Source organism: Stegastes partitus, unplaced genomic scaffold, assembly GCF_000690725.1.
Source record: "Stegastes partitus isolate 25-593 unplaced genomic scaffold, Stegastes_partitus-1.0.2 Scaffold24, whole genome shotgun sequence".
NCBI classification, from domain to species: Eukaryota; Metazoa; Chordata; class Actinopteri; family Pomacentridae; genus Stegastes; species Stegastes partitus.
Genome location: NW_007577755.1, coordinates 1013418 through 1033875, shown reverse-complemented (window position 1 = coordinate 1033875; position 20458 = coordinate 1013418). Strand labels below are relative to the sequence as shown.

Genomic DNA, 20458 nt, shown 5'->3' with positions numbered 1-20458 from the left:
GCGAGAAAAAGAGAAATAGAAGAGCAAGTCTATGAAAGTGGGTTTTAAGAAGTGATTTAAAGGAAGATACATACATACAATTCACATATTTGTACATATCCAGTTGTAAAGTCATCATGCCTGTACACTGTCTTTATTACACCTTTATTATATCTTTATATCTAGTTGCTGTAACATATATTGATCAATATTGTCATCTTATCTTATGATCCTATAAGATCAATTTTTACATGTTGTAAAATCTTACACAAGCAAGTCAAATTATTTTACTTTTTTTCTTAAAGGATCGGTTCCAAAATCAAACAGATTCATGAACGATTTTTTTTTTTTTTTTTTTTGAAAACTAAAATACGTTTTTGACTTGGGCACTAAAATAGATGCAAAAAATGAATTGTACTCGTATGTAGCCCAGTTTCACAGATCGTGTGTTCTGTGCTTCCATGGATTTAAACTTCATGCTCCTGTCTGTGTGTTTCTGCTCATGCGGTTAATGTCACACAAAGCTTCTCGGTGTCTGTACGGAGGCAGGACATGCGTCCGAGTTGCTGACTGCAACAACAACAGCTTATTCTGTATTTCACGGAGACCTTGACTCCTCAGTCGGAAAGCTGTTTGCAGGATCCAGTCGGATGTGTGCGGTGCGGGGGGCGCTGTGTCCTGGCATGTGACGAAGGGGGGGGGAGACAAGCAAAGCAAAGCAAAGCAAAGCAGAGTAAAGCAAAGCCAGGGCACAGAGTCGGGGAGGGATTACCAGCTAACTACGCTTATTTGCCTGTGATATGGTGGCCAGCAGATGTGTCCGCACTGCTCTTAATTTTCTCCTCTTCTCGCCGGGTTTGTCAGCCCGGCACTGCTACGCGGAGGCCCGAATCAATCTAAGTTTATGTTAGTTAGCAGTCTGACGTTAGCTGCTCTGCTGTTAGCCGCTAACTCCCGCTGGTGACTTCAAACAACTTGTCAACAGCCGATCGATCCTGGACGGGACTCGGGACTGTTTTCGCTGCTTGTTTGCGTGTAGCCGCGTTTAGCGTGAACATCTTCCGAAGCAGCAGCACTACTGGGAGAGGTAAGCTAACTTGGCAAGCCAGCTAACGTTATTTAAAGGCACACACGGGAATGTGGGTCAGCCACGCTAACGGCTAGCTAGTAGTAGTCAATATCCAAGGTTAGTAGCTAACTAGCTAAGTTAGCTAACAGAGCGGAGACTTCGACGGACGAAGCTGCTCGCTCATACATCTGTAGTTGTTTTTACCACGAGCGAAAAAAACAAAAAGTTTGACGGTAGCCATGTCTATAAGTTGGCAGTCGTTTCATTTCTCAGATGCTCGTATCTAGTTACAGTCCTGTCAGTGAGTCATACATTTCACAGTAGTGTTAGCAGATATTTCCGAGAACCAGTGTGACAGGTTGTCTGCCGGACGACAAGTCTTAACACTTCGAAATTTGGGTGTTTTTTAATTCCTGAAAACAACGTTTAGACTTTGTGCCGCCTTGGGACAGCGCACAAGGCCAGTGTTCACTCTGAAAACACTCAAACATTTCCAATAAGCGGAGGCTGTGGATGTTTGTCAGGGCACAGCTACATACATGGACGGATTAATCCACTAGGGGGCCCCGGGTAAAAATGTAACCCCCACCCCCAAAGCCCTCTCCCCTACCGCCTCCACCAGCGATCAACAGTGCTCAGTGTGTACATAGTGCATGCACCCTGTCCCCTTAAAGCACCCACCAAGTACACTGCGCACCCTGCCATGGAACTGAGGCAAACAATAATACAGATGTCTCCAATAGAGGCAAAGTTTATGCTGCTTCGAGATAGCACAGAGAACAGAGCGACATGTTCAAGATGCAGGGAAGCCAGAGCGAATGAACTTCAATCATAGTAAACTTTATCTCAGTGGCACCTTTTGGAGCTGGAGTTGCTTTACAAAGCATTGAAAAGCATTAGTAAAACATTAAAGGAATGCATTAAAACATCAGTAAAGGCGGTAGAACACATAAAATATGCAAATGCCGGCCTGTGCAGGTTAGTTTTTAAAAGCTTCCTGAACTAAGTCATGAGCTTGGTCCAGAGTGTTTGGGTTAAAACAGTAAAAGCACGGTCCCCCTTTGTTTTAAGCCTGTACTGTGGAATTTTTAACAGCAGGTGATTCTCTGATCTGCAGAAAAAATGGGTTAAAAGTTCCGAGATGAAGAGCGGAGGCAGAGCGTGTAGAGCTTTAAAAGTAATCAAAAGAACCTTTAATTGAATTCTTTAACAACCTGAGAGTGACCTCAGCCAGGACTGAAGAATGAATGTGTTTTAGTCTCATGGACAGAAACTGAAAGTGTTCAAGCATGTATAAGCTATTGTGGGAAATGCTGCAAATCAATGAGCAGGACTGCTTAATAGCGCTGCTGTTTGGTTTTTGCATGAGATAAGGTCCCTTTATTTGTCAGAACTTGCAACAAACAATTGCTCATTTGTGCTTCCTGTGAAATCATGAGATATATTGAATTCTAGATTTAAAATGACATATTCCATGATAGAGGATTTTGTTCTTATCACCAACCTCTTTTAATACCATGATTCAGGGCTTTCAGTGGTGTGAGGCTCCTTCTTGTTGCTTCATTGGTAATCTAGGTATGACTATGAAGCCTGTGTATCTCATGTCATAGGTCTGTGAGTATCAAGGGCACTCCCTGGTTGCTCAAACAAAATCAGTCAGAATTGACTGAAGGACACCTAAACAAACACGTCAAAGACTTCTAAATGGACTCATTGTAGTGAATGTGAATTAAAAAAAAACAAAAACTGCCATTCAGGGAGCAAATGTGGCCCTGCTACGTGTTGAGACAAGCTGGATTTGAACTGTTAACCTCTCACACGCTGGATATAAGAGCAGGTTAGATGATATGAGGGCTTTTGAGGTCAGTTAAGTGTGAACAGCTGCTCATTGTGGCGCAGTACTTAATCGACATGTTAAGTACACATGGGTGTTATATTGCGTTACTAAAAGAAATGATTCTGTTTTTAAACAGTGGAGCTATGATGGCTACGTGACAGGAGATGAGCCGCTGAGTCAGCTTCAACAGGAACCATGGAAGGGTTTCAGCAAACTGCCACAGAGCAGCATGAACGGGTAAACGGCTACTGCGAGCCCAAGTCCCCCCAGGACACAGCTGACGTCAGGTGGACGCCGCCGGAAGGGGAGTCTGCAGGCTCAGACAGTTGTGGGGGGACTAGTGTGTCGGAGTCGACTGACCTGCAGGAGTTAAAGGCCAGGGAAAGTGAGGATGAGGAGGACAAGGAGGAGAAGGAGGTAGCGCCTGCTTCTAAAGGCCTGAAAGGGGACCAGAAGAAAAAACAGAAAGAGGGTCAAGATCAGGACGAGAACAATCACAACAAGCAAAACAGCAGTGCATCGTCCAGCTACACAGGTATTTATTTCAAAATCCTGCGAATTGCCTTCTAGAGACTGGAGTGCAGCATTGTTAGACAGACTGACAATTCATGAGCATTAATATTCATGCTTTCTTTTTAAAAACACAGACTTGTCTCATACGTCGTCGCCTTCGCTGTCAGAACAGCTGCGTCTCGGTCGAGAAGACAGCGCAGGGTCTGGGATCAGTGTGGAGTGTAAGGTCTGCGGGGACAAGGCCTCAGGCTTCCACTACGGAGTACACGCCTGTGAAGGTTGTAAGGTAACACAGTTTGTGTATCGCAGCAGAAAATCTTAGTAAGATAAGAAAGTTCAATACCTGCAGTTGCTGAACTGGTTTTGTTGTTTTCCACTCAGGGCTTTTTTCGGCGGACCGTGAGGATGAAACTGGAATATGAGCGCTGTGAGCGTTCCTGCAAGATTCAGAAGAAGAATCGTAACAAGTGCCAATATTGTCGCTTCCAGAAGTGCCTGTCTTTGGGAATGTCCCACGATGGTAAGTAAGGAAATGTGTCAGAAAAACAAAACCAGGTATCAGAACTGATTTGTTTTGGAAATGTCCACTCAAAGTCAGACCAGCATGTGAATGTGTGTGTGTTTGCTCAGCGATCCGATATGGACGTATGCCTGAGGCGGAGAGGAAGAAGCTGGTTGCAGGCCTGCTTGCAGAGGAACTGAACCTTGGCAAACCAGGTGGCTCGGACCTGAAGACCTTGGCCAAACAAGTCAACACAGCCTACTTGAAAAACCTCAGTATGACCAAGAAGAGGGCCCGCAGTATCTTGACAGGCAAAACCAGCAGCACCGCAGTACGTTATCTTATTCAGATATATACTACATGAACCTCAGTAATGGCAAAATATTCCTCTAAGCTTTTCTCTTTCGAATTCTTTTTTCTTTCTTTGGTTTTTGTCACTTTAATGGAATATGTTGTTACATGTGTTGTGAGGGACCTGTGGCTTTAACCTCTCTGACTCTTAACAGTTGCTTGAAAAGTTATCTGTTTGGAATGAAAACATGATGAGTCAGTCAGACTTATTCTAAGTAAAAACATTGCCAGGAAATATGCGAGAGAACCACTAAGTGTCTGTTTTTATGTGCTTATTCCATTGTTGTAATTTATGCAAATCTTCCATAAATGTCAAATCAGGTGTATTCTAGTTCTGTGTCTTTGCATTTACATAAGATTGTTCAAAAGTTGTTTGTGCCCTTTTCGTAGCCTTTTGTGATCTACGATGTGGACACACTCTGGAAAGCAGAGAGTGGTTTGGTATGGAGCCAGTTACTTCACGGTGCACCTCTGACCAAGGAGATCGGGGTTCACGTATTCTACCGCTGCCAGTGCACGACGGTGGAGACTGTGCGCGAGCTCACCGAGTTTGCCAAGTGCATTCCAGGGTTTGTGGACCTCTTTCTTAATGACCAGGTGAGTCACCGTGTCCTCGGTTAGCCGTACAACTCGACTATATTTGTGTGTCTCTTTAGAGGAAGCACTGACAGACAACTGTGTGCTTTGTGCAGGTGACTCTGCTGAAGTATGGAGTGCACGAGGCTATTTTTGCCATGTTGCCGTCTCTCATGAACAAAGATGGACTGTTGGTGGCCAATGGCAAAGGCTTCGTGACAAGGGAGTTCCTGCGCAGCTTAAGAAAGCCCTTCAGTGAGATCATGGAGCCCAAGTTTGAGTTTGCCGTCAAGTTCAATGCCCTGGAGCTGGATGACAGCGACCTGGCCCTGTTTGTTGCTGCCATTATTCTCTGTGGAGGTGAGACTGAAGGGTCTTCTGGTAAACAATGAAGCTTTTACTTTTTGTGTTGTTCAGTGTGCTTCAAAACACTGTAGTTTTCCCTCAAAAGTTAGAAAGTGTGACAAAGTCTTAAATCTTCCATAGTTATTTAGTAGTTTCGGCAGTAATGTTAAATGTGGACTGTCAGGTGACTTTAACTCTTTAAAAAACTGGGATTGTTTCAACAGGGTTTTTACATAGGATCTGTGGAAAACAGCGTCACTGCCGATAGCTATCATAGTCAGGAATATATGTCTCTTAATGGCCCAGTGTTTGCTTTAGTTGAGACATGAATGTAAATAAATGAATATTTTCACTGGTTAATCCATTCATCGTTTTTATTTTTATACGACTTAGGCTGAGTCCAGGTTGCATGCATAAAATTCTTTATATCACTAGGGATTTTCTGTTCCTAGCAAGTACAGAAAATCTGATACAATAATAAATAATTCAAAGCTTTATTGTCCCTATTAGTTTTCAATCATAGTTTTGTGCTTGCAAGTAGGTGACACAAGTATTAAATTCCATTTTGACCATCTTAAAGGTCTTACTTTAGGGCTGCTACCAAGTGCTTCTGTTTTTATATCAATTAATCGAGCAACTCTTTCACCAATATTTTCCTACAATAAGTCAAAGTGATCATTTAATTTTATTCATGAGTTCTTTTACTTTATAGGTGTAGTTAAAATCTTCATGGACAAAAGATAATAATAATAAAAATCCTCTCCCTACTAATTAATACATAAAACACTTTTGATGGTTTTGATTTTCTGGTGGTGCATCTGTGAGATTGAACGCCTGTGTTTTCTCTTCAGGTGCTGCTGTGATATGCAATGGAAACTTTTCAGAGTGTACAAACCACCTTTTTTGTTTTGTAACAGTTTAAAACTTTACACTTGCGCTCTGCTGCAGCTGTAGATGTCTAAAACTGGAGCGCTGAGGGCTGCTTGACCCCCAAAAAATCTGACATCATAATGCAGCAATTAACATAGGCACAAAAAAAAAAAAAACATGTTAAAATGAATCTAAAAACCACATGTTGGTTTTTTAAAATATTGCGGTCAATGCTTGTGCTGACTAATTGCGGCAGCTCTGTCTTGCTTGGTTGCTCAGAATAAATCGTGGCTCCTAAGCTGTCTCTCGGTGCCTTCTTGTCCTCCCAGATCGTCCCGGGTTAATGAACGTGAAGCAGGTGGAGCAGAGTCAGGACAGCATCCTCCAGGCCCTGGACCTCCACCTCCAAGCAAACCACTCTGACTCCGTCTACCTCTTCCCCAAGCTGCTTCAGAAGATGGCCGACCTCCGTCAGCTGGTTACTGAGAACGCTCAGCTTGTCCAAAAGATCAAAAAGACTGAGTCGGAGACCTCCCTTCACCCTCTACTACAGGAGATCTACAAAGACATGTATTAGTATTCTCCGGCACAAACTGCTTTTAGCAATACTGTTACAGACTGAAGTTACATTTCTAACAATACACTGCATTCAGTTCAAGCACTGTTCCACGTATGGGCATGGATTTTAACGTGCAGATGAGGCAAACTCACCTGGTAGGGCTAACACAATCAGCAAAGTTTTCACAATGTCAGCATTACCATCAGCACAGTAGTGAGTGTATGTGTGTGTGTGCGAGTGGTGAGCATCTGGAATCATTTGCTGCAGGTCCTAGTTTCCCACGACGGTCACTTAACAGAAAGAACGATGTGTTTTCTCACTGAGGCTGCTCCTGTTTCATCCTAATAGCAAAGCTGACCCCAGAGCAGTGTCGAGAGAGAGAGAGCCTCTCCTCCTCGGCTCTGTGTTTTGCTGTAGAAGGGAAAGCATTTCACGTTCTTACACCAATGGCATAGTTGAAATAGAAGTAAGACATCAGTTTATACCTTGCAAGAGTGATTGTAATTGTTCTCAGACTTTTAGCGAAGCTGAAGATGCACAAATTGGTATTTGTTTACATCATTATCATCATCATCATCTATGACCGCCACTTTGCCATTTGGTTTAAAGAACACAAACTGGGCTGGCTCCAGCAGTGTAGAGCTCATCAATGCAACTGTCTGTGCAATACCATTTCCATTTGTCAATAAATGTGAGATCCAAGTTTTGTCTTAAAGCCATCTACCCAAGCGGTTACTGTTGGACTGTGCTGCACAGATTTTGTTTCTGAAGCTGACACTATAAACACGTGACCTGTTCAAGTACAAGGGACAGCATGTTTATTATTTTCTTTCTTTGTGTTCACATGCAAAATACAATGAACTTGCCATTTAAAGGTTTTTAGCTTATTCTTTGTAATTATGTTACTAATTATTTGTAATTGTTGATCATATTTGTAAGGGCAAAACATGAATTATCTTGTTTCATGTATTAAGTATATGTGTTTTTTCATATTACGTGGCTGCCTGTTTAGCTTAGGTTGTACCAAATATCTCATCAAGCGTACCAACAAAACCATTCCTTGATGAGGAGTCTGGATTGCATGGATCAGCGGGATTTACCTTAAACCAGCATACCGAACCATGATATTGGTCCTGGGAAATTTGATGACAATTGAAATGGCAGCATCCAGCATCTAGTATCATATGTCGTTTTTGTATTCAAGATATACACAGTCCTAGATTACTACTCTTTTTTTTTTTTTTTTTTTTTTTTGTGTATGGTCTGATTTGTCTTGTTAGGAGGGGCACAAAGTGTAACAGCCTTATAATACTGTAGCCACAATCAATGCGTTTCCAATGTTTCTTTTCCCATATTCTGTGTCTTCTGTTTTCACTGTACGTACTCTGAATGGACTTCACTATGTCAGCGCTGGTGCACACAGTCCACCTTTCCGAAGCTTCTTCTTGTGCTCTTACCTGTCTTGATCCCTATCTACCTCTAATGTACGATCTGTGACATTTTTCCGCTGTCTCACCTGATCCCTGACATTTATTTTTTTGCCTTAATTCCTGCTATTGGTACACATTTGCAAATTGATATTATTGGCTGATGTGTGGTGTGCCAAGCTAGCAAAGGGTGCGGATGGATGGGTAAAATTACACCAAAAGAAAAAAAAAAGATTGATGTAAACTACCTCTATGCCTGTGTAAGTGATGGGTTGACATATTTGTTCACGAACACAATGTCAAGACTTGAAATAATTTCCTCCTTATGGTCACATGTAACCTATCTGCAGATCTAGTTTAGTGATATCTCACTTATAAACTTGATTAGAAATATTAACACTGATTTTTCTCCATTTTTTAAAAAAAGCATGAAGCTGACTCATGAAAGTGCAGTTTATCTGCTGTTTTTAAAGCTGCTGTTATTAACTAATTCAATTGAACTGAACCTGGAGGACGTGACGTGCTTACGTCATGCGTCACGTTTCTATTGGTCCGTTGCGACGTTAATTGGTAAGAGGAACCGGCTGTCAACTATTTAGAGCCGGTGATGGAGGGATCTCGGCGGCCTGCTCAAAACACACGGAGGATGGAGCCGACTCGCTATGGAGGTATCTGCAGGTAGGTGTTTGTGTGTAAATCTTCAACTGTAAAAAAAGACCGAAAACCGGAGAGAACAAAGCTTAAAACACAAAAACAAACTACGGTGGTTAAACTTGCTGCCGAGCGACGTTCCAAGACGAACGTTATGGCGAAAAAAAAAAGTGTTTTTTTGCTTTAAAAAGTTGCCGAAAATATATTGAACGGGGCGTTTTCGATTGATGTTTGACCGGTAGTTGGGGTGGGCAGTGTTGGCGTTTAAGAGCTATGTGGTTTCAAAAGTATGTATGTGTCGGTAATGTCGAAATATTAGCCAAAACTTGTTAGTGTCTGTTGCTAACTTGAACTTGGTTAACGGCAACACACGTTTGGTGTTTTGACTGAGGAGCTGCTGGCTGTGTAGGTGAAGATTTAGCTGTTGCGCCTCAGTTTGCCATCAAAACCACCCAATAAGCCTTAAATTATTTATACCGATTTGCCAAAAAATTGATTTTAAAGTCATTTTTCTTTTTAAGTTTGACAGTTTATGGCTATATGTGGCATTAGCAAGTGACTAAAGACGGTTTTACATTGTGTTTATGTTTGACATGGTTCGGATGAGTAACTGGACATCACAGTAGAAGATATTCAGCTTGATATTGTTTAAAAAAGCTGTTTAATTAACTGTACTGAATATAGTGTTGGTTTTCAAACAGGCTGGATTACTGGGGAGCCCTTGGGTTTTTTAGCCCCTACAGCAGTTCCTCTGGTAGTCAAAACTTAAACATAAATCAAAAATATTTTCACTTGACTTGGGCTCATGTCTGTTTTTTCTTTTTCTTTTTTGTTTTCTTGGTTAAAATCCAAACACAGCTTTAAAACCATCAATTGTTAGGCAGGCAGCCTCCAACTTTGTTTGCTAACCCTACACATAAATGGTCCTTTCCTACAAATCTTTAAAAGAAATGCTTCACTGCTGTGCTGTTTCAGTAGTTACACAAGTTATTTTTTACTTTGAACATGGTTAAAAGACTTGTGACAAACATGCTTCAAAACAAGAAGAAAATGTGCAATGCAAAAAAACAAACTTGAAGCAATAAAGTCAGACTTCAAAAAAAAATAAAGCGAGAAAATGCTCATCAGTTTCTACTCAGCTTGGGCTGTAAGTCAAAGTAGTAAGACTCGAGCAAGGATGAATGAATGACTGCCCTTTATTGTCAGTATACAGTGTACAACGAGATTAGAGACATCTAGTCAGTTTGGCAGCATGTGCAGGAGTTGGCCTGTTTTTATAGACTTGTTTGCAAATGGTGAAATCTGAAAATCTATTTTGAAACAAACTAGCAAGTGGTAAAGTGAGGGTGAAGTGGGAGCTGACAAGAACCAGCTCCCAAAAGTAAAAATTTTCTCCTGTTTTTATTACAGACGTTTCCTAAATGGCTCTTGTCGATTTGGTCTGAGGTGTAATTATCGACACGAGTTGCCAGCTGTACCATCATCCCAGATATGTAAGCACTTTCAGAAAGGTGGATGCTGGTATGGTGAACGCTGCAAGTAAGCCATTTCTTTTTCTCTTCCCCCCCCCTCCTTTTGTATACAACTAATTGAGGATGACATGTACACATTTCCTTTGCTCATTCAGTATTTTCCACTGCTAGGTATTTCCATGTCCTTCAGCCTGAAGTTGATACAGCTGCTGCAGGCAGAAGAGGTTCAGTGCCGGCCGTCTCCTCCTCCAGTGTTGCCTTTGCTCCACCTGACAGAAGAGGGTCAGAACCAGCTTTTCTGCAAAGTGAAGAAGATGGGCAGCATTCCAGGCAGGAATGCAGCAGATCAGAGCCGATGGTTAACGCCTCAAATTCTCAGAACACTGGACACCCGACAGCAAATATTGCTGAAGAACCATCACAAGGTACGTGTGGTTTTCACAGGTTAAACTGACTTAAGTTAGCATGTCTCCAGATTTGATACTTTTTTTTTTTTCTCTCTGCAGATACTTCCTCAGAACTTGCTCACAGCTCCAGAAGTGCTCAAGTAGGTGCATGCCATGCAACAAATGAGGAGGTTTGTATCCAAAAAGCATAGTAATATAATTAAACTAGGTTGAAGCCAGGAGCATTTTACCAATTGTAGCATGTTTGTGTTCAGGAGTCCTCTTCATCTGAAGATGGGGCTGCTGCTGCTGCAGCCTCTAGTACCCAAGCAGAGGAAACTGAGGCAGTCCTCCAGAGTATAAACGTGACCTGTGGTATCTGCATGGACAAGGTGTATGAAAAGACGCATCGAAGAAACCAAGTTTTTGGAATCTTGCCAAACTGCAATCACTCCTTCTGTTTAGAATGCATAATGACCTGGAGGAAAACTAAAGACCTCGGGCCGGACGTGGTAAAGTAAGTTTCAGTCATAATTGAAAGTCAAGGCAGCAGCATCCAACAACATACTGTCAATGATTTGACCTGAGATCCTTGTGTAATGTTTATTCCCCAGGAGCTGCCCTCAGTGCCGAGTGAGGTCTCCCTTTTATGTGCCTAGCAAATACTGGGTTGAAGGACAAGCAAAGGAAAATGTAATTGCTGCATTCAAAGAGAAATTCAGGTACGTGTGAATTTAGTTTTGATAGCAGTGCTGCAGCACAGGCTTTCAGTCCAATGCTGACCTTTTTAAAGCTCTTGAGTGTCCACACCACTGCAATTTGAAATGTTTTTTGTTTAGCATATTTTGAAACTAGTCAGCTTATCAAAAATAAAAGTGACCCAAATTTTTAAAGATGATTATAATTATCTGGCTGCACTATGTTGTGTTTATGCAATGTGCCACGGGTTTGCAAATGGAGAACTTCACCAGCAATTTGTAAATCCTTTGTAATGTACAACTTGCATTACTTTGCTACACTGACTTTGACATGAACTATTGTATAATCATAATTGGTGACCTTAAACAACTTATTTAGACTCTTAATCAAGCTGAAAACACCTGATCTACAGGTTGCCCATTATAATAAAAACTGCCTTTGACTGCAGATTAAAGTTGCTCTGTCATCAGATTCAGAAATACTTTATTGATCCTCAAGAGGAAATTGCTTATGTTAGCTGTTACAAATTCAACTTTATAATTTAACTTATCACGTCTAAAAGATGCTTAGTTCTTGGACCTACAATTGCCACGTGTCACATGATTTTAAACAACATACTACAACCAAACAGAATCTAGCCTTCTAGTTAAGGAGATGATGCATTAAACATATTGCAAGGAATCCTGCTAGATTCACTCAGATGAATTCAATTTTAAGTCTATTGAAAAGATGGGACTACAGGCCCGTTATGAGGAATGGAAAAGGTGCTGCATTAGACTTGAATGCAAAATGTGGATGTGCTTAAGAAATTATATACCCCTAACTTGATTTGCAGCCTTCAATGTTTTGTATCATGTCAAGATAAGTGTAGAAATGCTGGAAATCTCATGCCAGTGCAGAATTCTTGTGACAAGAATGCATACGTGCAATTGAAGCTTCTCTCATTTTTTTGATTTTTAGTAAGAAAACCTGCAGTTACTATACACGATACAGATGCTGTCCCTTCAAAACAGAGTGCCTCTACCGCCATAATAAACCTGCACATCCCAGGTCATATCAGGTAAATGCAGTAGTCTTGGAGTGTACTATAAGTTTTCAGCACTGTTTGGATGCATTAGTTGGTAGATTTGTCATTTACGTTCCACCTGCATTCTTTTTCTGCTCACAGTATCCCACAGAGGACGACAACGACTATGAAGATGAAGGTGATTTCTTAGATCTGCGTAATTTTTTCATAGCCGTGACACTTCTTGGGGATGACGATGATGTCTTTGACTTCCTTTTTACCTAACTGAGGAGAATTGTTTCTGAGCTTTTTCATTCTTTGTCATTGCTTTAAAAAAAAAACCAAAAAAAAAACACTGAATGGGACCTTAAAAATAATTGTTGGCCCCAGGAGAACACATGGCTGTGTTTTGATCCTTCTGTCTTCTTGGAATTGGCTTTGAAACCATCTTTGAGTAGCCTTTAATCAAGATCTGGGGATATGAGTCATGCAACATGGAGTGTCAGGTGTGCTCAGGTTTGTCATCAGACTACAGCAGGTGATTTCACTAATGAGCGCTCCTATAACCAGAGATGAACTATCTGTGAATGTATTTGCTGTAGTCTGGTTGGAATTTAGCTTGTGTATGTCTAGGTCACCATGACGTGTGGTTTATTGACTCTGCTCTTGATGTAAACAGTCCAGATTGGACATATGTTTAATTAGTATTCCTGATCTTGTTGATGACTCGTTCCATCCCGGTTAAGGTTTCTATTTTTTATTCATCACCACAGCCATAGTGCTTTGAAACATGTTGCAGAATGTTAGCCTCCCTATCGATTTAATGAGTGCTCTATTTAGACTTTTGTCCCAGGAATTTGCACCATTTTGATATTTTAAAAGTGTTGTGTGGATGTTAGTTTTAATTGCCTAAAGGTAATAAGTGTACTGTACCCCTTCTTGCTAATGTCCACTATTGATGATAACTGCCTCATATGATAGACATGTCTCCCTTTTCCTAGTTTTGGCAAGAACACAAAATGTGAAGATTTTATTTCTTTTAAACAAGCTGTACTTGTACACAAAAAATAAAACATTGTTTCACACTTTGCCTATTGAAAAAATGTGTGGAGCTCTTCATTGACACTGAAGTAGCTAGAGACATGTCGACCTGCCACTAGGTGGAGGTGTGGAGCACACGTGTTGCTAAATTACAAGCGAATAAGAAATGTAAACAGAACTGGCGGGGAAGCAGGTTGTCTGTTCACAGTACATGTGGGTGAAAAGCCCCGACTGGGAGTTCAAACTTGTCGTGAAGCTTCACCTGGGAGTCTGGAGGTCGCCATGTTTCTGTGTCGCTTTGACGGCCAGTCGAGGCTACTGGTTCGTTCGCTGCTGTCGGGAGGCTCCGGGGCTCACACAGCGCTGGCTGTCTTCCGCAAGCAGCAGCGGGCGAACCCCGACACCTCGCTGGGAAACCTCCTAGAAACACTGTGCCGACACGAAGTCAGCCGTCCAGAGGCGGACACCGAGCCGCTGACTGTGTAAGTAAAGTAGACATATGTCTGCCGTTCATTCAGCTGTCACCGTTTACTTCAGGGTTTACCATAGCAACGCCGCCATGACTTGTGTTGCCATAGAAACGACTGTAGCTCCATCCTAAACGTGCAGGTTTGTTAACCGCATGGATTTGAACTGTGCACAAGTTCTAATCGCTACTTTTATAATTTAGCTTGTCACAGTGCGATAATGGTGAAAGAAGTTGTAACATAGTTTACTTATGATATAGAAGTAGCCCATAAAATTAAGCATGCATGGGCAATAAAATGTATTTGTAGTACAGTAAAAGTTTGGTTTAAGTCCTTCAGACTGATTAATATAGAGGAAGTATAAAAACAGTCAAACAAAACCACAAACCTGTACTTTGTATTCTTTCGGTTAGTGAAGGATTTGGGGGATTACTTCTTAAATTCTCTTTACGTCGTCAGATTAATGATGCTAATGCTTTAGTGTGTCAGAAGCATGTTTCTGTTGCTGCTCCTGCTGGAGCTGCTTCCTACGGCTTTACACGCACTTTTATATACGAGGACACCAGAAAAATTAGATTAATCGAGGAAAAGAAAAGTAAACAGAGGTCTAATACATTTTTTCAGTTGTGGAGTCTTGGCTCATTTCATGCTTTTTATAAGAAGCCAAAAAAGTTAGATTTTATTCATTCATTTGTACAGTGCATGTTAATTTACACATTTGTGTTATTCATAGTGTGAAATCTTCATCTTGCTGATAAATTATTGTAACTTTCCCTTTGAAATGTATTGGAGTATAAAGTATAAAATACAGTAAGATGGAAATAGTCAAGTAGAAGCACCTCAAAGTTTTAGTGAAGTGCAGGACTTGAGCAAATGTGCTTTTCTGATTTCCACTGCTGCAACACAGCAATGTCTATAGGAACAAATAATGACTCTCAGTGAGTGGTAGTAACTGCTAGAATTAGCTATATTTACTACTGTACTCAAGTACATTTTCATGGAATTTGTATTTGAAATTTGATACTTTAATTTTTTGTTCTACATATACTCATTACTCCACTATCTGACAGGCGTAGCCACTAATTGTTACTCACCTTAATGTTTTACTTTAAAAAAACAAACAAAAGAACCCACAAGATTATAAAATGTAATACACCGTTAAAGTATAAGAAGATTCATTTTTAGGGCTTTATACCAGTCCAATAAAAGAGATGTTTCACATGATTTTCCTTAAAATGTGTATCATATTTTGTGATTCTTTGGACCCGACTACATGGACTTACGTGACGTAGTTAACATCAGTAAATTAATTCATCAATGTTACCAATCTGCTAATGTAATAATATGGCACATTCTGGTCATAGTGGGGTATTTCTTAGCAGAACAAGTACTTTAAGTTTTGATAATATGAAACATTTCTTTATTTAAATTATATTTCAGATGCTGAATGTTATTTATTACACCTATGTTATAGAAGACAAAATATCCTGAATTATTTCAAGATGTAGGTTCAGTATTCTGTTTTTCTCAGTCATATTTCATTCTTTAGGCTTGTTTTACTCTGTCTATAAATGCAGTGTTAGATTTAAAAACCATGTTTAAAGTGTGTAGTTTAGTTATTTCCTTGTATTTAGGAAGGAAGCGAATGACAAGAGCTTGCAACCTGGTGTTTTGATTTTTATTACAGGCTCTTTCTTTCCACATGAGCCACAGCTTGGGCCTTAAATTGCTTCTTTCTTTCTTCTTCTTCCAGTAAACCACTAGTGTGCCTGTTTCCAGCGCTGTTCAAACAAAACCTGCTTTCCTTCATGTGTCTGGTGCACTCAGCTCTTCCTGTGAACGCTGCCCACCGTTTGCTCAAATGTCTCAGCCAGGACTCTCATCCAAACCCCTGGATCACAGCTCTGGTCAGACAGCTGGAGAGGAACCTGGGGACCCATCGTAAACAGCCTCTGTACAGCTCACAGTGCAGCCAGAGACTGACGGAGCTGTCACAGCGTTTGGCTGGTTCTGGTGAGACTAGAGGGTGGGCCGAGTGCTTCAGTAGTGACACAGTACGTTTTGAATCTCAGAATGTAGTTGACTTACCTGAGCTGGGAACACAACGAAAAAGAAAGAGTAGTTTAATCAATCTGGAGTCGGATGGTGAGGAAATGGAACAGCAGAGTAAACGGATGAAGATCTGTGAGAACGAGCAGGTGGATGCTGAAGAACAGAGCGTAAAAATGGAGACACCAGGTGGATCAGAAAGCGATGCTCCAGCAGAAGCTTCTGCACCAGCTAGTTGCTGTGATGACCTGCCTGAACACATAAAGGTAAACTGTAAGGACGTTGGGCACGTTTTTAGAATTTCACTTTCTTTCCATAAAAGAACAGCATTTTCAAATCAAATTCAAATCATGGGCTGCAAGGTGGCTCAGTGGTTAGCACTGTTGCCTCGCAGCAAGAAGGTCGCCAGTTCGTGTCCCGGTGAGGACACCCGGGATCTTTCTGCGTGGAGTTTGCATGTTCTCCCTGTGCAGCGTGGGTTCTCTCTGGGTTCTCCGGCTTCCTCCCACACAGTCCAAAAACGTGTTGAGGTTAATTGGTGATTCTAAATTGTCCGTAGGTGTGAACGTGAGCGTGCTTGGTTGTCTATATCTCAGTGTAGCCCTGTGATAGACTGGTGACCTGTCCAGGGTGTCCCTTGCCTTCACCCTAAGTCAGCTGGGATAGACTCCAGCGCCCCCGCGACCCTAGTGAGGATTAAGTGGTGTATAGATAATGGATGGATGGAAATTCAAATCATGACCCCAAAAATGATAGATTATATTGGTTTATAGAAGTTAAGGTACACTAACAAACCCGGTCTGCTGATTTTGTGTTTATTTAGGTCTCTGTTCTTCAAATAAAAGATCTCCTGGAGAGTCAGACAGAGGTAAGAAGGATGTTTTCTTTTTTCTAGCTTGCACAGTACAGACTAAAAATGTCATTTGCTTCCATTGTACTTATTTGTATTGTCTGTTTCAGTGGGACCAGAGCTCCACAGATGTGTTCAAAGTGCTGAACGACTGTGACCCCAGCCAGGTTTGTGCTCAAAATGTTATAGCTGTGTTACATCTTTTGAGAGTGATTGATTTGAATTGCACATATTTAAAGGTGCTTATGTATCCCATTGATGCATATGTGAAAACAAAGTATTCGATATATATTTCAATGTGCTGCAACAGTTTTGCAAAACTAGTAGGCATTCAGACCTATTGTGTGACATTGTACAGGTGAGTATACAGCAGCTTCAATAAAAGTCCTAATTAAAAACAATTTCTTAACAACCTGTCCTGTTTAGGTGGAGGTGTTATGCAACATGCTGAGTTTGTCCAGCCTACCAGAACAGACTCTGCCTAAACTGTGCAGCAGCATTTTGTCTCTCTCTCCTGACCTCAGCTACAGCACAGCAGCAACACTCATCAAGAGCCTCTTACTGGAGAAGGTACATTTAAAAAAAAAAAAAACATGCAAAGGATGCAAAATGTGTCACTGTGTGTCAAACTGATAGAGTATTATCTAACTGTACTTTACAGGTCTTGTCCCTGTCAGAACCGGCCTCCAGGTGTCTGGTCACCGCAGTGACATCGCTGTGTAGCCAGTATCCCAGACCAATGTGCCACGCTCTGATTGGACCAGTGCTGGAGGAGACCAACATAGGTGAGGAAAAGGTCCAAGTACGATTGGGATTTTTCGATTATTTCTCTGAGCCCCAAAACCTGCCGGCAGGTTTGAAAGGAATGTTATCTTTTACAAATTGTGCTTATTAGCCATAAAGTGCAACAACAGAAAGAATTGTCTGATTTTGAACTTTCTGAAATGTGAAATAATGATCTTCACTTCCGCTGGACAATTAGCAAATCTAAGCTTAGAATCGTGGTATTTCAATAAAACCAGTTTATACAATATACCTCACTGAAAGAATTGCCAAAAGTAAACCATTTGCACTGAACAGAGTCTGTAAAAAATAAAACTTCAATGACTGACCAACAGTCACATGACAAACATTAAGGAACTTTTCAGGTGAACTGGGCTGAACTGCAGGCTGTGTTTACAATTTTTGTGAGGCTTACAGAAATTCAGCAATTCACCTTTTGTTTTTTTCTTTTTAATGATTTATGGAATAACTTTGTTATAGAGCACAGAAGACATTTCTGACTTCCCTCTATATTTAGTCAGGGTTGCACTCTTTTTATATAGGTGCAGGGCTTTATATTGCAGTGAAAAATGAGTCTACAGTGAGTAGGAATGTGTGTTTTTAATTGGGGATTTGTTGCTCCTCCCCCTCGTTATGTGGGTCGTTAGTGCTCCCCTTGCCACAATGGGGTTCGTTAGGGTCTTTTGTAGCTAGGCGTGAATGTGGGTTCATCTTCCTGGGGAGAGATCTTAGGCATCACCTCTCACCTGTTTACAATTCAGTCTTAAGAACTCTCCCCAGGAAGATGAAACTGCATTGACACCTCGCCAAAAAACGAACCCCATTGTGGCAGGGGGAGCACTAACGACCCACATAACGAGAGGGAGGAGCAACAAACCCCCACTTGAAACTGAATCTCAGGTGTTAATGGCTCCTTAAGGATATAAGTATCTGGAACTCCCAACTAGTCAGTCAGAACCGATGAAGCCTCTTGGATGAGAGGTGAAAAATCTTCAAGGAGCTCAAGCAAGTCCGGTTGCTACGATTAATCTACGAGAAGAAAGGATGATGATGACGACGACGATGGCACTAATTCAGGCATAACAGCAGCTGAACAAGATGCTTTATACATATATACAGAATAAGCCTAACCCTAAAAATGTAAAATAACACAGTAAATAATGTGATAGAAAACAAAAGGTTTGTGCAGTATTTGTGCAACAAAAAGGCCCAGAAAATGCAGAAAATAGTAAACTGGATTGTTTTTAACATGCCCGGTCTGTCTCACTGGAATCAGAGTCCGTATGTTACAGAACAGCCGCCCTGGAGCTGGCGCCAGTCCTGGTTCAAGTACACATTAACAAGACAGATGCTTTGATGTTATGGAGGTCTAGGCCAACAACTTTTTACACAGTCCTTGGCTCTAACATCAGTTAATCTTCTATTTTGAACTTTGTTTTGCTCTCAGGGCCTCCACAGGCAGAGCTGCTCAACAGGCTGATAGAAGGCTGTCTGGATTCCCACTACAGACTGCTGGTGCTTCAGTAAGATGAAACATTTGAACTCTGCTATATTATAACTGCTGTGACATAAAAGCTCAAAAATAATAATGACTCCTTTGTTTTTAAGTAAACCACTGATGCATATTTTTTGAATTTTAGAATGACGTTCAAAATCCCATGGAGTGAGGCAGTGCTCTCCATCATCCACAGCTTGCTAGACTCCAAGGTAATCCATCTGTGTAGTCATGGGAAAAACGCTAAAAGATCACTTAGTCATAATATCCACCATCAGTGAGTTCACAGCTTTTTTTTTTGTTTTATTTTTTTTCCCAGCCCGTCTTGAATGAAGAACTTTTCACACAGTTCACTGAACAGCTCGTCAGCCAGGGGCCTCAATTCACAAAGTCTGTGAAGTTTGCCAAAATGATGCTCACAGTACTCACCAAATACAGCTCTAATGTAAGTTTGTACATTTATGTCATGCATAACGGCTGAACAGTGGATGAATAGTATTTGTAATCCTTCTATATTTGACTCTGTTCTTCCAGGTGACAGCTACGCACAAACACTCTCTGTCTGGTAGCCTGATGTTAAATGGGACCTTTCTCAAGAAGCCTCTGCAAGCTGCCTTGAAAAGAATCACACACACATGAATGTTTCTTCTGACCTGATGCACTTTAATAAACCTGTTTACGTGAGTTATGTAATCTTGCCTTGACCTGATTATTCTCACGTCTTACAGAAACTACCCTGAAATGCTAACCTGAGCTTTGTTTACCTAAAGGTTATTCTGCTGTCATATTCATCCCGCAGAGCTCTGGACAAGTGTCAGTTCAATTAACGACATGTTTGAGTCACATTTTCCCAGCATTCCATAACTAACCATACATGAGAGAGCCAAAAACTACACCCCAGTGTGCAACTCAAGAATATTTTTACAGACCTGTATGATAGATAATTCTGGATTTTTGATGTGGACATGTGGACATGGCTGGTTTCCCTTCTGTCTGATTAGATCAGTGGAGGAATCTAAAAACTGTACTTGACAGGAATGTCTTTCATGTCCTGTTCTTTTGTTTCCACAGTTTAGTAACCACATAATTCTCAGCATGCTCTCCACACATATAAGGCAGATGAATGTAACTAAATACACTGACTGAATACTGTGTTTAAATACAGTTGTAAGGTACATTATCTAAATATTTTAATTCAGTATTTCTTAAACGTCCACTTCACTACACTACATCTTTGTTACACCATAGTTACAGTTTGTAAGAATTATGTGACTGGCCATCCTGAAGATTCTGATTTTACCTACAAAACTAATGTAGTCCTTAGTAATATATAATACAGAATTATCACCACAGACATCTTGACCAGAAGCAGCACAGACATTCTGCTTGTATCTGTGAACCATAAAATTCAAGTTTGTTGTTTGTTTCTTTGAACATTTACTGTTCTGCACAGGATTTAAGGGTTTCTGCTATTGAGCATGTACATATCTATACTTCTTATCATATTCTGATACAACAATAATCAGATTTG

At 41.0% G+C, this 20458-nt stretch overlaps 3 protein-coding genes across 3 annotated transcripts; all 3 read left to right on the top strand.

Moving 5' to 3' along the window:
- Window positions 1-689: 689 nt before the first annotated feature.
- ppardb (peroxisome proliferator-activated receptor delta b) lies at window positions 690-8425 on the top strand. The gene is made up of 8 exons (XM_008296520.1): window positions 690-1066; window positions 3022-3420; window positions 3533-3684; window positions 3780-3918; window positions 4029-4231; window positions 4642-4848; window positions 4944-5187; window positions 6372-8425. The coding sequence occupies exons 2-8, from the start codon at window positions 3081-3083 to the stop codon at window positions 6617-6619; spliced, it is 1533 nt and encodes a 510-aa protein (XP_008294742.1). The 5' UTR covers window positions 690-1066; window positions 3022-3080; the 3' UTR covers window positions 6620-8425.
- A 249-nt stretch (window positions 8426-8674) lies between these two features.
- Window positions 8675-12527, top strand: mkrn4 (makorin, ring finger protein, 4). The gene is made up of 8 exons (XM_008296780.1): window positions 8675-8706; window positions 10090-10218; window positions 10323-10576; window positions 10658-10728; window positions 10813-11054; window positions 11152-11259; window positions 12197-12296; window positions 12405-12527. The coding sequence occupies exons 1-8, from the start codon at window positions 8675-8677 to the stop codon at window positions 12525-12527; spliced, it is 1059 nt and encodes a 352-aa protein (XP_008295002.1).
- A 1038-nt stretch (window positions 12528-13565) lies between these two features.
- fance (FA complementation group E) lies at window positions 13566-19620 on the top strand. The gene is made up of 10 exons (XM_008296508.1): window positions 13566-13765; window positions 15504-16065; window positions 16623-16667; window positions 16760-16816; window positions 17076-17219; window positions 17311-17434; window positions 18880-18955; window positions 19073-19139; window positions 19247-19372; window positions 19462-19620. The coding sequence occupies exons 1-10, from the start codon at window positions 13566-13568 to the stop codon at window positions 19564-19566; spliced, it is 1506 nt and encodes a 501-aa protein (XP_008294730.1). The 3' UTR covers window positions 19567-19620.
- Window positions 19621-20458: the final 838 nt, after the last annotated feature.

Bases quoted from the DNA above. Each gene is read 5' to 3' on its own strand.
- mkrn4 (XM_008296780.1), top strand. From the start codon at position 8,675: ATGGAGCCGACTCGCTATGGAGGTATCTGCAG. The intron at 8,707-10,089 runs GTAGGTGTTTGT...TTTTTATTACAG, and splicing joins CGCTATGGAGGTATCTGCAG to ACGTTTCCTAAATGGCTCTT. The intron at 11,055-11,151 runs GTAAGTTTCAGT...TTTATTCCCCAG, and splicing joins CTCGGGCCGGACGTGGTAAA to GAGCTGCCCTCAGTGCCGAG.
- fance (XM_008296508.1), top strand. From the start codon at position 13,566: ATGTTTCTGTGTCGCTTTGACGGCCAGTCGAGGCTACTGGTTCGTTCG. The intron at 16,668-16,759 runs GTAAGAAGGATG...TGTCTGTTTCAG, and splicing joins TCCTGGAGAGTCAGACAGAG to TGGGACCAGAGCTCCACAGA. The intron at 19,140-19,246 runs GTAATCCATCTG...TTTTTTTCCCAG, and splicing joins ACAGCTTGCTAGACTCCAAG to CCCGTCTTGAATGAAGAACT.
- ppardb (XM_008296520.1), top strand. From the start codon at position 3,081: ATGGAAGGGTTTCAGCAAACTGCCACAGAGCAGCATGAACGGGTAAAC. The intron at 3,919-4,028 runs GTAAGTAAGGAA...GTGTTTGCTCAG, and splicing joins TTTGGGAATGTCCCACGATG to CGATCCGATATGGACGTATG. The intron at 4,849-4,943 runs GTGAGTCACCGT...TGCTTTGTGCAG, and splicing joins ACCTCTTTCTTAATGACCAG to GTGACTCTGCTGAAGTATGG.